At 33.9% G+C, this 18,501-nt stretch overlaps 1 protein-coding gene across 1 annotated transcript in view; it reads left to right on the forward strand.

The window, feature by feature from the left end:
* The window catches only part of DPYD (dihydropyrimidine dehydrogenase), an 800,443-nt gene that overhangs the window by 233,078 nt on the left and 548,864 nt on the right, over window positions 1–18,501 (forward strand). The window contains exons 6-7 of the mRNA XM_045897134.3: window positions 2,749–2,945; window positions 9,931–10,012. Coding sequence (XP_045753090.1) covers window positions 2,749–2,945; window positions 9,931–10,012 — 279 coding nt within the window. The remainder of the gene's footprint in view (window positions 1–2,748; window positions 2,946–9,930; window positions 10,013–18,501) is intronic.

An 18,501-nucleotide genomic window follows, 5' to 3' on the forward strand; every position in this document is an offset into this window, starting at 1 on the left:
TATACCTATACCAGCCTTCTATTGGTTAGTATTTGCATAGAATAACTTTTTTCATCCTTTATAACTTTTTGTGTCCTTATGCTTAAGGTTTATATATAATCTTAATCTCTTAATTGTAATTGTAATCCATTTACATGTAATGTAATTATTCACATGTGTGTATTTATATTGACTATCTTACTACTTGTTTTCTCCTCTTCTACTCTCTCCCTCCACCCAACTATTGCATTAATTTTCTCTCATTTATTTCTTTTGTATAATAAAGTATTTTTAAAATTTGACTTTTCCCTCAATAACTTAGCTATTAAATTTTTTATTATTCTTTTACTATTCTTTTAGTAGTTACTGTAGACATACAACATGCGTCCTAAATTGATTACAGCCTAATAAATATTAGTATTTTTACTACTTCCTAGACAGTGTTATGATCCAGTGCACTTTCACTCAGTTTAACCTCTAATATTTTTTATCGTATATTTCAGTTTTCATTTATAATAAACTCCATGTGACATTATTACTTTTTATAGTCAGTGTCCTTTTCATTTACCCATGTATTTATAATTCTCAGTGCCCTGTATGCCTTCCTGTATTTCTGTGTTTCTATCTGTGATATGCTTTCTTCCTAAAGAACTTCCTTTAATACTCTTCAGTATTTCTTTTATTGTTGCCAACAAATATTCCCTGCAAATGTCTTTATTTGCCTTCACATTTGAAGGATATTTTCCTTCTGAATAGAATTCCAGGTAGAAGATATTTTCTTTCACTCCTCAAAAAAATACCATTTCATTGTCTTCTTTCTTCCATCAATGCTTTTGAGAGGAAAGCTTTCAGCCCTTTTTTGTTGCTGGTTGACAGTACTGCGTCTTTGTTTTTTGGTTGTTTTCAGTGTTTTCTTTTTCTTACTTTGGTTCATAGCAATTTTATTGTGATCTGCATGAGTTTCTTTATATCTACCTTTTTAAAGGTTTTAGAACTTCTTGCCTTCATGTCTTTTATTAGTTTGGAGAAGTTCTTGGTCTGTTTCTCTTGAAATATCGCTATTGTCTCATTTTCTCTCCTCTCCTTTTACGATCCCAATTATGTATATATTAGCTCTGTTGTCTTTTTTGTCTCATGTTTATTTGTTGTTATTGTTTTTGTTGTTTTCTTCCTGTATTTTCCTTCCTATTTGCTTTTTATGCTTTGGTCTAGATAGTTATTACTGACCCATCTTTAGTTTGCTTGCCCTTTTTTGCTCACCTATCCCATCTGTTGTTAAATACATGTGCTTAGTTTTTTTTTTTTTTCTATCTTTCTTTTTTCTTTTCTTCACTTATTTTTATTCTCATATTTCTTTTATTTTTTTCCAATTCCAGTTTCCTGGTAAAGTTCACATTCTCATTATGTTGTTTTTGAATATATTAATCCTTGTTATTTTAAAATCTATGTTTGGTAACTACACTTACTGGATTTTGTATGCATCTCTCTCTCTTTTTTTTTTTTTTTAAATTTCTTGGCAGTTTTTAGTCCTTAGTTATTGGCAAGCCTAGCCTTTTTTACCAAAAACCAGGCCTTGTATATGAAAATTTATAAATGCTATCGTTAACTTATTATCCTATCATTTAGTAAATAAATACAGTGTGGACTAATCACTAATCACCTTCATTCACAAGGACTGAGCTGATTCAGGCTGCTTGTCTACCTCTGGTTTGTCCCACTTGTAGAGTGTAGCTCTCCAAGGGTTTCAGCCGATTGTTTGCTAGGGTTCTTCCTTCTTTAGCTATTACTACACTTGTTTTTGTTTCCTCTGAGTACAGAAAGTTATTCTCTTCTTCACAGAGATTTTCTGTTTAGATTCCTAGCCTTTTACCCTATGTAGTTCAAAAAGTAAGCTCACTTTTCTGCACTTTCTTCTGGTTCTAATTTCTGTTCTCTTACATTCCCCAAACCCTGTGTCTCTGTAGACCTGAGAGATTGCCAAAATCTCTTGCTGTCTCTTCTGAGCTGTGGTCCTCTACAAGATTCATAGCCTTCCTCCTTCTGCTATGAAATGGTTGATTTCCCAGGGTAAAAGTAAATCCTGAACTGTAATCTCACTTCTCTGCTGCTGTCTTTTCTCTTGAGATCTTGGCCCCTCCAGTCTGGCTTATTACTTCAGGTAGCTCTCCAGTGTTTCCAAAATATTTTTAAAAGTTATCTTTCAAAAGCTAATCTATCATAATCAGAAGCAGATATCAACAAATTATTTACTGAATGTTTTCTATGTGCCAGGTTAGTGCTAACTGCTGGTTGTACAATGGTAACATGATTTTTAAAATACCTAAAACATACAGTTAGTAAGTTATATGTGTGTGTGTGTGTTTATAAATGATATATTATCTGACTCAAGGAACAAATGTTCTACTGACTAACATGGAAACATGACACATAAACATCGGTAAGTGGTTATGTTGGAGGCATATAACATATACTGTAGGTTCTCAGAGAGGGAGCACTTAACTTGGCCTAGAGATGGGTGTAAGTAAAGAGAGCCAAAATACTTCATATAAGAGTTGTGACCCTGGAAAGGAATTCCTTTTGATTGAAAAAGAGTCAAGTACAGGATGTCATCTACGTGACCCAATACAACTTCTAATTATAACATATTAATACTGAAAATGTACTCCATATTTCTATTTAAAACACTAATACATTTGAAAAATTAAAATATGTTTGAGGATATAAAAGTTAGTTTACAATTTTTAACCATGACAATTGTTTTCTCCATAGGTGTTCAAAGCAATGAATATCACACAAATTCGGAATCCTTCTCTGCCTCCTCCAGAAAAAATGCCTGAAGCCTATTCTGCAAAGGTTGCTCTTTTTGGTGCTGGGCCTGCAAGTATAAGTTGTGCTTCCTTTTTGGCTCGATTAGGCTACTCTGACATCACTATCTTTGAAAAACAAGAATATGTTGGTGGTTTAAGGTAATGCCTACACTTTTTTTCATGTTTATAGTATCAAAAATGATGGTGTAGGGGCACCTGGGTGGCTCAGTCATTAAGCGGCTGGCTGCCTTCGGCTCAGGTCATGATCCCAGGGTCCTGAAATGGAGTCCCGCATCAGGCTCCCTGCTCAGTGGGAAGCCTACTTCTCCCTCTCCCTCTCCCCCTGCTTGTGTTCCCTCTCTCGCTGTGTCTCTCTCTGTCAAATAAATAAAATTAAAAAAAAAAATGACGGGGCAAAACAATTATGAATATTGTTGGTTCATAATCATATAGGAACTTCAAGCTCTCAGATCATATTTTAAATGTTCTTTTTCCAAATGCTCAATTTTGATTTCATTATTCACTTTAAATTTACAGTTGGCATTAAGCAATATTTATTTAAAAATTTCTCTGTCTAGTTCTGTGAATTTAAGATAAATCTCAGCAAAATATTTTATGGATGGAGGAACCAGTCATATAAAAACTCATTTCATCCCTGTGAATCTGTCTTTTAATGGAGATACATCTGAAAATTACAGAAATTAGAGATGGGAAAAACCTAGTTCTATAGAATATTAGACAATTCATTTTGTTGTGTACATAGACATGTTTTCCTGCTTACATATTTTGAATTTAAAATCTCTTAAGTTTTGCATTTGATTAAAATTATGTCAGAGTCTACTAAAACTGTCCCATTTTAATGTATATTTATGCAGTTTTCTTTACTAATATTTGATATTAATCAGCATCATTATTATAAATCAGGAGTCAGTCATAGTCTTTTATTCCCATGAAGATTCATTCATTGAAATGAAAAATACTTACTTTGTATCAGTGACTTTCAGATATTTAAACCACACTTAGCAATTGGATGGAGGGGGGTGCCTGGGTGGCTCAGTTGGTTAATCATCTGACTTGATTTTGGCTCAGGTTATGATCTCAGGGTCCTGAGATCAAGCCCCACCTTGGGCTCTACACTCAGCAGGGACTCTGCATGAGATTCTCCCTCTCTCTCTCCCTCTGCCTCTCCTCCCTGCACTCTCTCTCTAAAATAAATAAATAAATATTTTTTAAAAAAAGAAATTGGATGGAGAAGTTTGCTTCATTTAAAGTAAATAGAACTCTATAGTGAACATATATTACATTTGTGATTAGAATGAAATAAAGTTTATTATAAATAGGTAATGGGTATTGCTTAAAACATTTGATGTAAAAATGAGAAAGGATTTGGGTGGGAAGTTAATAATATTACTTAATTTATTGTGTTTTTCATAAATAGGTCATCTTGCATCAGAAAATCATGAATTATAAAATACTGTCATTTGGCATATCTGTTGTACTTAGCATTTAAGTGTAATGGCTATTGAACTATTCTCAAAGTGAGTTTATCATATTTAAACATCATAGGGAATACATTTAATCAAATTGTGACTAAAATTTGTGCTTATGTTTTTTATATTTTATGAAACCTATAAATTTGTGTCTATAATTATAAAATTTCAATATTGGTCAAATGACTATATGCTAAACCCAAGATAAGCTTGCATTAATATAGAACTATTTGATTAAATCATCAAGCCAAGGTATCATATAATAGGAAAACCTGTTGAAGAGGATCTGAAGCATAAAGTGAAGAAAAAATAACCTGATTCTCAAGAAATAATTATTTTTTCTGTATTGATGTTTCACCACCATGAGTTTTAAGGGATTACACATATTTTATAAAGTTTTTTTATTTATTCCTGGAATGTAAATACCTAATATATTATTTTGCTGGAATGATTTATCACCACAGCTTTATTAATTGGGAAAAACATAATCTATTAACAACATATGTATAAGTATTGTACTTTTTTTTCAATTATACACATCAATGAATATGTGAGCTAATTTAAAAAATACAAACTTAATTGGTGTATACCCTAGTAGTCTAGGAAAAATCTTTTTGCCCCTTAATTGCATTTTCACAAGAAGCCTAAAATGGAACAGGCCCTGTTTGTGAATTATTCTGTGTGGACAATTTTGGCTTATTATTATGTTTGCTAGCATCTCCATCTCTTTGTAACTCAGATGCAGAATAGGCATTTCTAAATCATAGAAACTACCACTAAACTTGTGTATTTTTATGTATTTGCTGAGCATTTTCTAGTGGGACAGACTCTCCTGGATTAATGACCAAACATTTTTTTAAATCCTTTTTTGATTTATTTTCTTTCCTTTGCCTTTGAATGTTCCCAGTATCTAGGGACAATATGAAATGTTGAATCAGCCTCTTGTGGACCATCCCGTGGAAGAGGTATTATGTGCCACTGTTACAGGATTATAAAAACTGACATGGAATTTAGCCAGCATTACAACCACAACCTTTTCCTGTTAATTTATTTTCTCACTTACAGATGCCTCTCATTCTCTTGTATCTTTAAAGTGGCTAAAAAAGATTAAATTAGCTTTGTATTTGAAATCAGTTGCTTAAAGAGGTGATGTCAGGTTTTATCTTTCCTTCTCCTTTGCATCCAAACAGATTCTTTTATCCCTGGTGAACTAGTATCACAACCACTTTTTTAAAAAAAATCACTAGGGTTGGTGAAAGGTAGCAAGGACTTAATCCCTATTGCGTTGAACATGATTGATTTTTTTGACGTTGCAACAATATTAAAATAATCAGTAGTTTTGCTTTCCTCCCACTGTGGCTTCTTTTTTCAGGACATGAGTTTAGAAAGGCTAAAGGGATTGGTATTATGGTAACAAAGAGAAATAAAGATGGTATTAACAGACTGTAAGTGTGCATGCATGCATATGTATATATATGTATGCACTTTTTAAAAATTAATATACATGAACTATGACATTTTTGTTATGTAGGATAGTCAGAGCAATGGTTTCCTTTGCTTCAGTTATTTCAAACATTTACACTATGTCTGTTGCATTTCGTATTGATTCACAATAAAAAAAATGGGATTTAGGTGAAATAGTTATACCAATAGGAAATATTTTGAGAAAATATGTGATGTAACACAAATTTAAAGTGTGGTACCTGTACCATATACAGAGAAGCAAAGCTCTATTAAAGTGTAAGAATTGTGAGTTGAAAAGAATGGGAGTTGTTACAGGTAGATTCCATTTACTTGAAAGAAACATGAACATGGAAGAAAGTTCTTGTTTTGTTTGGTTTGGAGTTGTTACTGTTTTTAGGTTTTCTGACATTCCACTGACAGTGCTAAAGGATTTACAGTTGCCACAAGAAAAAATTTCTTTCAACACTTTAGATTGTTAGAAGAGCACAGATAGAGGAATAAAAGTTTGTTTTCATAAGCACAAAAAACTTGGGAAGTAATCCTTCCAGTCAAATTCTGTCTTTCATTCTTTTATATCCCCTTTCTCACCAGATAGTCTTGCCAGTGATCTCATTTACTCTCATTGTTTCTGTTACCAGTTACATGCAAATTATTTAAAAATCTGTATTTGTCCTAACCTCTCTCTCTGTCCTGGCCATACATTCACATCTTGGACATCTCCTCTTATAAACTTCACTATAGCAGTATTGCTCCTCTTCCTGAGTTTCCTCTCTCAGTGGGTGGCATCACCAAGACATACGGGAGTCATTTGCACTACTCTTCAGTATCCTGGCAATTTATATTTTGTGAATACTTTTTAAGATGCCCTTTTACCCCTTCACCTCAAACATCTCACCACTACAGTGTAGCCTCCAAATAGTTCTCTTTGCTTGCTGATTTGTCTTTTTCAAATTCATTTTTCTTGTAGTTTTCTAAATCTGATTATATCACTCTTCAACTTGAAATCTCAGTAGCTCCCCGTAATCTAGGAGACAGTGGATCTAGTTTGACACAAAAGCCATGACCTGATTTACCTACCTTTTCCTTCCCTCCCTTCCTCCCTTCCTCCCTTCCATTCTCCCTTCAATATTTATTGATCTCCTATGTGCTGGTCATTATCTCAGGCACTAGAGCTCAAAAATAGGCAAAGCAAAGTGCTTGTTCTCATGGGGCTTACACTCTAGTGATAGGAGGCAGACAATAACAAACAGTAAACCAAATATAGAATATGTCAGGTGATGATAAATTCATTAGGTTTTTTTTTTTTTTCTTTTAAATGGCAGTTTAGTGATATGTACCTAGCACATCTGATGCCTGGAATAGATTTTTTTTTTTAAACGTGCTTATTGTCTAGTCTATGTAATAAAGTTATTTTCAAAAAGAATTATGTAATAATCGGTAATAAAAATTATTTTGATTCCTTCCTATAAAACGAGACATTGACATTTGAAATAATTTCAATATTAAAGATATAGTTCACACAGTTTCACTATTTTAATTTTAATTTGAAAGACAAAAACTCCTCATAGTTGTTCAAAATTACAGAGTTGAAGTAATTCATACTGTGTCATGTCTATCTTTTATCACTTCCAAATCAACCGTTTAAACATTAGAACAGGTAATAGTAAGGGGTGGAGACACATGCTGCTTATGGGCAGTTGGAACAAGGAATGCTTATAACTGAATCAGCCTGTGCCAGTGGCCAGTGTTTAACTGGAATTTCCCACATTAACTTCCCTGTAGAGCTCAATGTTTATTAAAGAATGGGTAATAAAAATGGGACAATTTAAAGCTTATACACATACTACTAGAACTCTAAGCAACCATAGTGATTCTTTAGAATTTAGATCTACTGAAGATTTTTTGGGAGGGTGGGGAGACAGAATACCAGTGACATTGTTGAGAGCAGCTCATGGTGAAAATACAAAACAGGTTTATTTTAATCAGTCTTATAACTGTTTTAAATAGTCTAACTCAATACACCCCCTTATGGCCTGCACCTGGGTTTGGAATTATGCTGGTAAGGGAATAGAGATGATGGAATTTGGGGCTTGAGCAACGCATAAAATGGAATTGTCTGAGGGCCTGTGTTAGGATGGAGGACCCAAAGTTTAGTTTGGGGCATGATAAATCTGAGATGCCTATTAGACATCCAAGTGAACCTAAAGGTCTGGAATTTAGGTCTGAGGATAAAAATGTGAGATTTATTACATGTAGATGGCATTTAAAGCTCTGAGACAAGGAGGAATTCATCTAGTACTCAGGGAATCTGACTGCAGGGCTGTGGTGTTCCTGCTAAAGCCTCCTGCCACCACTCTGCTTCATTTGCCATTCCCTGAACACAGTATGCACTTTTGTCCTCCTCCCCTTTCTCTTCCTCCCCCTTGTCATTTTCTTTGTCCTCTGATGCCTTCCCTCTTCTCCACTTAACTGAAAGTTGATCATTTGTCACATTTCACCTGCCTGATTATCTCATCCCATAATAAGCTTCCCCTTCTTTGAAACACTCTGGCTCACATTGATATTTTACATTTGTCGAACAGTACTGCGTATGTGTGTCTATCTCCCTTCTGTCTGCTGACCTCATCCACTGGTGAATAAAATATGTCACAATTACAACTGTCCATATTCACCTCTCTGTGGTGCCCAGAGCATTATGATGAGTTTGAGATAGTGTGGCTAGAGTCCACAAGTCAGCTTAAGAGATTTTTATCTCTGACCTAGGCCCAAATTTACTCTTAAATATAATCTTATATCCTAACTAGATGGAAAGCTCCTTTAGTATAGGGCATTGATTTTATACTGTTAAATGTGTTATATTTTCTGTAGCACTGAGCTTGGTATCTTGCTAATTGTTTTATGTATGAAAATTAATTGAATGGTTAAGTTCTTTAGTCACCAAAGAATGAAAAATCTGCATGTGCACTTTGGAAGACTTGGCACTGAATGATCCATGAGCTTCATCTTCAACAATTACTTATTTTACAAATTTATTTACATAATCCCTGGATATATCTCTTTCATTGCATGTACTACATTTTATTGTAATTATCTGTTTATGTAACTTTCTCCACCAGAAGGAGAGTATATTGAAAGTGGGAATTTGGTAAAATTCACCATCAAGTCACTGCAGCTAATGCTGTGTCTGGCACTTTGTAAATGCTTATTGAATAAGTAGATATCTGAATAAATTACTATATGTTCATGAAAATATATAGCCTTTTTATTGCTATAAAACATTGAAGAGGTATTTGCCCTTAACTTTGGTACTCTATAAACTGTTACACTATTGAAATAATTATATTTTAGGACTCATTTTTTTAGGTGCAAACAGCGAGTGCTGATATTAAATAGGATTACTTTTTAATGACTGTATCCTTTTTTGGGGGGACACCTATTGCTTTAATAGAAGATTGGTTTACTATAAAAAGTGTTCTATAAATCACATGAACTAATCCCATAATATCATAAACAGCATGGTAATACAAAGTTCAGATTTGAATTTGAACCAAGCTAGTGGTGTATTTGTGGAATATATATGTATGTGTGTATATGTATATATGTATATTAAACACTAAAAGTAGTTTCAGCTAATTTTTGTGGTTTTTTTTTTTAAGATTTTATTTATTTATTATTTGAGAGAGAGAGAGAGTGAGAGAGAGAGAGCACGAGAGGGAGGAGGGTTAGAGGGAGAAGCAGACTCCCTGCCGAGCAGGGAGCCCGATGCGGGACTCGATCCCGGGACTCCGGGATCATGACCTGAGCCGAAGGCAGTCGCTTAACCAACTGAGCCACCCAGGCACCCCAATTTTTGTGTTTTTAAGATTTTTTCTTAGGAATTCATAGCATTGTTAGTAGATAATTCAATTAAATACTTTAATAAACTTAAAAGTGTTGGAATTGCTTTTGACCAATTGTCTATTTATTGTTTTCCACTGTTTATATTTATTTACATATCATTGCTACTGTTTCTACTGTTGTTCATATAATATTGTGTCATGCATATAAAATTTGGATGTTCTCACACTCATATGATATGAAAATACTCTTAGAAAAGGTGCTTATTCCTTTAATACTGATCAGTATAGACATGTTGCATTTTTTAAAGACTAGTGATTTTTTTCCACAAATGCTTCTTTTTCTTTTCTCAGTATTTCTGAAATTCCTCAGTTCCGGCTACCATATGATGCAGTGAATTTTGAGATTGAGCTTATGAAGGACCTTGGTGTAAAGGTAAATGGAAAACGTAACACATGTGTATTGCTCAAAGAAAAAGGAGTAAGCTCTACACTAAAGATTAACAGCAAAATGTCACACATTTTAGGAAAGAACAATTAAAAGCTATACCAGGCAGAAGCAGAAAGATGCTTCTCCTTGCTTAGGGCATTTGTCTGTCTACTGTCTGAATGCCACTAGCCTGGAAAAGGGCAATCAATAGTTCTCATCTGGCACGCCTGCATGTGATTAATTGTCTGTAAGAAACAAATTCCTAAATTGCTTTAGGGGTTCACTGCAGCTAATAGAAGGATTTGGTTTCTTTAATCACATTTTTTTCATGCAAGTTGTATGCACTCTGAAACATTTGTATTTCACAATTTGAACCATAATTTCTTACAGAGATTTATTTTATTTATTGTATGTATAATGTCAGTAGTGTTAATGTGATAATCCTTTCTTAACATAAGCAGCAAATCAGCGTGGTAGAAAGCAACAGCTTTGTGTTTTTCATTATTTTGTGAAGTAAATGTTCTTTTAAAGATGGTCAAAAGTTAACATTTATACTTTGACAATTTGTAGATATTCCTATTCCTTTCTATTAATTACAAGTATTATACTCTGGCTCTTCACTTGAACATATTGCTATTTTTGTTTCAAAAATGTTAATTATATATAGTAGTAGATATATACAGTATATTAATAAAGTAGTGTGATTTACATAATACATTCTGTAAGTGCATGCAAAAGATACTTCGAAAAGTGATTAACAAACTCGTGGCTCTTGCATTTAGAAATAAAAACTAAAATAATCAAAAGGGGAAACACTAAAAACAATTATTTTGTGCTTTTACACTTTTAATTACATTTTGTTTGGCAGTGGTTGAGATGAAGCATTTGCACATAATCACTAAACAAAAAACCTTATAGCAAGTAAGTACACAGAACAAATATGCACAACTTTATGAAAGCTTGGCATTCAAAAATACTGTTCAAAATAGATCATTTAAGGATGATTATTTGATTTTTAAAAATATATTCTGAAAAGTTCTTTAAATGTCTTTCATTCTGAATACAAGTTCCTACCTAAATCTCAGTAAATAAGGAAAATATTTATTAGGACTTCAAACTAATATATTAAGTGTAAACTAATATACTGGGTGTTAGTACCAGTTGAAGATGAATCAGTAATGTATTAGGTGTTAGTACCAATTGAAGATGAATCAGAAATTAATTTAAAGTGCTTCTCAATTTACCTTATAAGTAATTGCAAAATCACATTCAATTTTTGCAGTGCCAGATATATTGCATAAATTAGGGCTTACCCATTACTCTCATTAGGAAGCCCATCAAGGACGTAGTAGTAGTGAATGTACTGAGTGCCGGAAAAATAGACATTTTAGCTTTAGCCATGCATCTTTTTAATTTTATAGTCAGATAACTTTGACAAAGTCAATTAATATCCCTAGATTTGGTCAATATCTGTTCAAAGGTAAAAGTGTGTACTACCATTTATGTAAAACATAAACTTATCTGCTTATATATGCAGAGGATGTCTCTGGAAAGAGAAGAATCTGATAGCATTAAGATTGCTTTTGGGAAGGTGTGGGAAGAATTTGTTACCATTTTGAACATTTGATTTTTAAACCTTGTGAATTTAATATAAAAAAATTAGAACCTAAATTATTAATTTTTAATAAAAATTTTATTTATTTGAGAGAGAGACACCGAGAGAGGGAACAGAAGCAGGGGGAGCGGGAGAGAGAGAAGCAGGCTTCCCGCCAAGCAGGGAGCCCGATGCGGGGTTCGATCCCAGGACCCTGGGAACATGACCTGAACCGAAGGCAGATGCTTAACGACTGAGCCACCCAGGCGCCCCTAGAACCTAAATTAAAGAGGAGGTTAATACTCTATTGTCTACCTCTCAGGTTGTTTTAAGATGAGAAAGAGATATGTATTAAAACTTGCTTTGTAAAAATTGAATTGTATGTATAGTTACAAGGAGAGACAGCAATGAGATTCTTTTTCAGTTTTGAGGACTTGCAGGATAGGATACTTGCAGCTTTTATGACTTAACTTTAGCCATAAGAAGATAAATATTTTTTTAAAAGGTCTACATTTATTACCTCCTATTTCTCCTCACCAGATTTTTCTTAACGTCCCTTCTGTTTCTACTTCTCAGCTAACATTTTATATTTTTAAGTCAACAATAATTTCCTGGCAATGAAGTGAATTTTGCTCTAAGTTCATACTGTTTGACTCCTGTGCAGCATATGACACATTCTCATGTATGTGTGTATGTGTCTGTCTGTCTGTACATATGTATGTATGCATGCATTTTTGGCTTCCATGATCTACAGCGTTATCTTGGTTATTCAATTTTTCTTTCTAATAGGTTTGTTTCATTTATTCAACAGATAATAATTGAGAATTTACTTTTGCCAAGTAATAAAATAAGGACTATTCTAAAACCATTCTTTCAAACTCCAGTCCTGTATTCTTTTTTTTTTTTTTTTGTAAGATTTATTTATTTATCTTAGAGAAAGAGAGAGACAAAGAGAGTGAGAGAGCACGAATGGGCAGAGGTGGAAGGGAACAGGGATAGAATCCCAAGCAGACACCCCACTGAGCATGGAACCCGATGTGGGGCTCAGTCCCACAACCGTGAGATCATGGCCTGAGCCAAAACCAAGAGTCAGATGCTTAACTGACTGAACCACCCAGGAGCCCCAAACTCTAGTCCTATATTCTTAGTAGTTGAATGAGCACATCTATCATTCAAATAACATTAACTCATCATACCCAAAGCCAAATTTAATTCATCTTTACTCCCAACTATGTTCTTAGTTAAATTTACTGTTGGATAATTTCAGTTTATTTCATATCTATATAGCTTGGTTATTCTTAATTTAAAATTTTTACATTTTTCTAGTCAGATATTGTCACCAAAAATAATGAGACTTTTATCTGCTCTCTATTTGTACATAATCTATTTTTTCTTACACTATTTCATTGGCTGGAATCTCTAGTATGTTATAAAAGATTATTAATACATGACATCTTTTTTTGTCTCTGAGATAACATTTTTAATCATATTGAACAGATATTTTATTTTTCTAGACTTAGAATATTAAAATTTTATTTATTTTTTTATTTTAATGGTGGAGGGGTGTTAATTTTTTTTAAATGCCATTTTAAAGACCTCTCCTACTCCCCCTGCTTGTGTTCCTGCTCTCGCTATCTCTCTGTCAAGTAGATAAATAAAAAAAATAAATAAATAAAGACCTTATATTCGGTTAACGTATTGAATTAGGGTTTGTCTACCTCTCAGGTTGCATTCTGGAATGTATCCACTTTGCATTCTGGAATGTATCCACTTTTGCACTGTTTTATTATATCTGTACATATACATTTGCTCTGTTAGTCTTTTTAAAGATTTTCTTTTTCCTACATTTATTTATGTAATTGATTTTAAAACTGGAAATATAGCAGGGGATAGTCAAATACCGTTGCTATCATTACAGAGTTTCAAATCTACTGAAAGCCTGTTTTTATTTGCTTTATTTATTTGTGTTTGTTATCTTTGTAAGGTTTTGGTAATAGAATTATGGTAGCCTTATAAAAATAAATTTCCAGCATTTTATTATTTTCTTATTGGTAAGAATATTGCCAGCATTTTATTATTTTCTTGTTGGTAAGAATATTGCCTTGAGACTTATCTATTTTACTAAATTTGAAAATACCGTGTTTCTGACCTCAAAGCCTTTTTATGAGAGATGGAACTTTGACATTTTTTTTTAATTTGTTCTAAAGTTTATTTATTTAAGTAATCTCTTCACCAAACATGGGGCTCAAACTCACAACCCTGAGATCAAAAGCTGCATGATCCACCAACTGAACCAGTTAGGTGCCGCTGGATTTTTTTTTTTTTAATGCTTATCAGTCTTTTCACCTATTTCATTCTCACGTCAATTGGCCAATATATATTTTCCTAGAAAAATTTGTTTCACTGAGACTTTTGGATTAATTAGCGTAGATTTAAACGTGTTATCAACTATACAATAAAAATATCTCATCTGTGCTTCAGATTATATTTGCTTTTGCATTTCTAAACTTATACGTAGATTTAAACATGTTATCAACTATACAATAAAAATATCTCATCTGTGCTTCAGATTGTATTTGCTTTTGCATTTCTAAACTTATACATTATATTTTCTTAAGTTTTTTTTCTTGATAAGAGTAGGTAGTAGTTTCTATTAATGTATTCTTTAAAAGAACTAGCTCTGTTTTATGTTTTCTTATTCCCTAATTAATTCTTTCTTCCTGCCATCCTTATACTTATTTATTATTCTTTTTTAATGTCTTGAGTTGTATACTTTTTATTTTTCCAGATTGAATAATTAAACCACTTTATATTATTAATTTCTTTTTGAATAAACCCTTGTCAGCATCTGTATGTTTTCATTAGTATATTATTGTTCTTTTTCTTCAATAATTATAGTTTTGTTTTGTTTTTTCCTTTTACACAGAATTGTTTAGGGTAATATTTTTATTTGTTCATGTATTCTTGTGATAGACTTCAAATTTTTGTTTTTTTTATTTTACTTATCAGTATATATAATTTTTAAATTCTCAAGTATACTGTTTATTTTGCTTCAAATCTAGTATAATAAAATTTGTTAGAAGAAATAGCATCTTAGCTATATTTTTTATAAAATCTCTATTTTATAATAAAAATTTTAATATAGATCACTGAAAATTATTTTTAACCCTAGCAGACTATAACAGAGTCTCTTATGATATTTATGTTAGACAGTGTCACTAACTTTTATATTAAATACCCTTTTTTTGTTTGTTTTGCAATTCAGAGACTAGGTGGATATAAATATTTTTGTTTCAATCTTTACAGTATTTCTAATGACTTCATTATTAAAAGCTAAAAATGTAAATCTGCATAAACGTCTTGTACTTTTCTAAATATTTATAATCATCATACATTACATCATTAGTTTTTGATGTAGTGTTTAGTGTTCCCTGATTCATTGTTTGTGTATAACACCCAGTGCTCCATTCAATACATGCCCTCTTTAATACCCATCACCAGGGGCGCCTGGGTGGCTCAGTCGTTAAGCGTCTGCCTTCAGCTCAGGTCATGATCCTAGGGTCCTGGGATCGAGCCCCACATCGGGCTGCCTGCTTGGCAGGAAGCCTGCTTCGCCCTCTCCCACTCCCCCTGCTTCTGTTCCCTCTCTCGCTGTGTTTCTCTCTGTCAAATAAATAAATAAAATCTTTAAAAAAAAAAATTCCCATCACCAGGCTAACCCATCCCCCCATCCCCTCCCCTCTAGAACCCTCAATTTGTTTCTCAGAGTCCATAGTCTCTCATGGTTCGTCTCCCCCTCTGATTTCCCCCCTTCATTTTTCCCCTCCTACTATTTTTTCTTTTCTTTTCTTTTCTTTTTTTTTAACATTTACTTTATTATTTGTTTCAGAGGTGCAGGTCTGTGATTCATCAGTCTTACACAATTCACAGAGCTCACCATGGCACATACCCTCCCCAATGTCCATCACCCAGCCACCCCATCCCTCCCACCCCCCACCATTCCAGCAACCCTCAGTTTGTTCCCTGAGATTAAGAATTCCTCATATCAGTGAGATCATATGATACATGTATTTCTCTGACTGACTGACTTCGTTCAGATAATACCCTCCAGTTCCATCCACATCATTGCAAATGGCAAGATTTCATTTTTCTTGATGGCTGCATAATAGTCCATTGTGTGTATATATATATATATATATATATATATATATATATATATATATACACCACATCTTCTTTATCCATTCATCTGTTGATGGACATCTAGGCTCTTTCCATAGTTTGGCTATTGTGGACATTGCTGCTATAAACATTGGGGTGCATGTACTCCTTTGGATCACTACATTTGTATCTTTAGGGTAAATACCCAGTAGTGCAATTGCTGGGTCGTACAGTAACTCTACAACTTTTTGAGGAACCGCCATACTGTTTTCCAGAGTGGCTGCACCAGCTTGCATTCCCACCAACACTGTAAGAGGGTACCCCTTCTCTGCATCCTCACCAACATCTGTCATTTCCTGACTTGTTAATTTTAACCATTCTGACTGGCGTGAGGTGGTATCTCATTGAGGTTTTGATTTGGATTTCCCTGATGCCAAGCAATGTTGAGCACTTTTTCATGTGTCTGTTGGCCATTTGGATGTCTTCTTTGGAAAAATGTCTGTTCATATCTTCTCCGCATTTCTTGATTGGATCATTTGTTCTTTGGGTGTTGAGTTTGATAAGTTCTTTATAGATTTTGGGTACGAGCCCTTTATCTGATATGTCATTTGCAAATATCTTCTCCCATTCTGTCGGTTGTCTTTTGGCTTTGTTGACTGTTTCTTTTGCTGTGCAAAAGCTTTTTATCTTGATGAAGTCCCAATTTTTGCCCTGGCATCTCTTGCCTTTGGCGATGTTTCTAGGAAGAAGTTGCTGCGGCTGAGGTCGAAGAGGTTGCTGACTGTGTTCTCCTCTAGGTTTTTGATGGACTCCTGTCTCACATTTAGGTCTTTCAACCATTTTGAGTCTATTTTTGTGTGTAGTGTAAGGAAATGGTCCAGTTTCATTCTTCTGCATGTGGCTGTCCAATTTTCCCAGCACCGTTTGTTGAAGAGACTGTCTTTGTTCCATTGGACATTCTTTCCTGCTTTGTTGAAGATTAGTTGACCATAGAGTTGAGGGTCCATTTCTGGGCTCTCTATTCTGTTCCATTGATCTATGTGTCTGTTTTTGTGCCAGTACCATACTGTCTAGATGATTACAGCTTTGTAATAGAGCTTGAAGTCTGGAATTGTGATGCCACCAGCTTTGCTTTTCTTTTTCAACATTCCTCTGGCTATTCGGGGTCTTTTCTGGTTCCATACAAATTTTAGGATTATTTGTTCCATTTCTTTGAAAAAAGTGGATGGCATTTTGATAGGGATTGCATTAATGTGTAGATTGCACTAGGTAGCATTGACATCTTCACAATATTTGTTCTTCCAATCCATGGGCATGGAACGTTTTTCCATTTCTTTGTGTCTTCCTCAGTTACTTTCATGAGTATTTTATAGTTTTCTGAGTACAGATTCTTTGCCTCTTTGGTTAGATTTATTCCTAGGTATCTTACGGTTTTGGGTGCAATTGTAAATGGTGGTGTATAGAAATGTCTTGTTGGTGTATAGAAATGCAACTGATTTCTGTGCATTTATTTTATGTACTGCCACTTTACTGAATTCCTGTATGAGTTCTAGCAGTTTTGGGGTGGAGTCTTTTGGGCTTTCCACATACAGTATCATATCATCTGCAAAGAGTGAGAGTTTGACTTCTTCTTTGCTGATTTGGATGCCTTTTATTTCTTTTTGTTGTCTGATTGCTGTGGCTAGGACTTCCAATACTATGTTGAATAGCAGTGGTGATAGTGGACATCCCTGCCGCGTTCCTGACCTTAGGGGGAAAGCACTCAGTTTTTCCCCATTGAGAATGATATTCGCTGTGGGTTTTTCATAGATGGCTTTTATGATATTGAGGTATGTACCCTCTATCCCTATGCCCTTGAAGAGTTTTGATCAAGAAAGGATGCTGTACTTTGTCAAATGCTTTTTCTGCATCTATTGAGAGGATCATATGGTTCTTGTTCTTTCTTTTATTAATGTATTGTATCACATTGATTGATTTGTGGATATTGAACCAACCTTGCAGCCCAGGGATAAATCCCACTTGGTCATGGTGAATAATCCTTATAATGTACTGTTGGATCCTAATGGTTAGTATTTTAGTGAGAATTTTTGCATCCATTATTCATCAAGGATATTGGTCTGTAATTCTCCTTTTTGATGGGGTCTTTGTCTGGTTTTGGGATCAAGGTAATGGTGGCCTCATAAACGAGTTTGGAAGTTTTCCTTCCATTTCTATTTTTTGGAATACTTGCAGAAGAATAGGTATTAATTCTTCTTTAAATGTTTGGTTGAATTCCCCTGGGAAGCCATCTGTCCCTGGGCTTTTGTTTGTTGGGAGATTTTTGATGACGGCTTCAATTTCCTTAGTGGTTATAGGTCTGTTCAGGTTTTTTTATTTCTTCCTGGTTCAGTTTTGGTAGTTGATACATCTCTAGGAATGCATCCATGTCTTCCAGATTATCTAATTTGCCAGCATATAGTTGCTCATAAAATGTTCTTATAATTGTTTGTATTTCTTTGGTGTTGGTTGTGATCTTTCCTCTTTCATTCATGATTTTATTTATTTGGGTCATTTCTCTTTTCTTTTTGATAAGTCTGGCCAGGGGTTTATCAATCTTATTAATTCTTTCAAAGAACCAGCTCCTAGTTTCGTTGATCTGTTCTACTGTTCTTTAGGTTTCTGTTTCATTGATTTCTGCTCTGATCTTTATTATTTCTCTTCTTTTGCTGGGTTTAGGCTTTATTTGCTGTTCTCTCTCCGG

Source organism: Mirounga angustirostris, unplaced genomic scaffold (assembly GCF_029215605.1).
Source record: "Mirounga angustirostris isolate CCGP_5_RB_7025 unplaced genomic scaffold, mMirAng1.0.hap1 SCAF_4, whole genome shotgun sequence".
In the NCBI taxonomy this organism is placed as follows: domain Eukaryota; kingdom Metazoa; phylum Chordata; class Mammalia; order Carnivora; family Phocidae; genus Mirounga; species Mirounga angustirostris.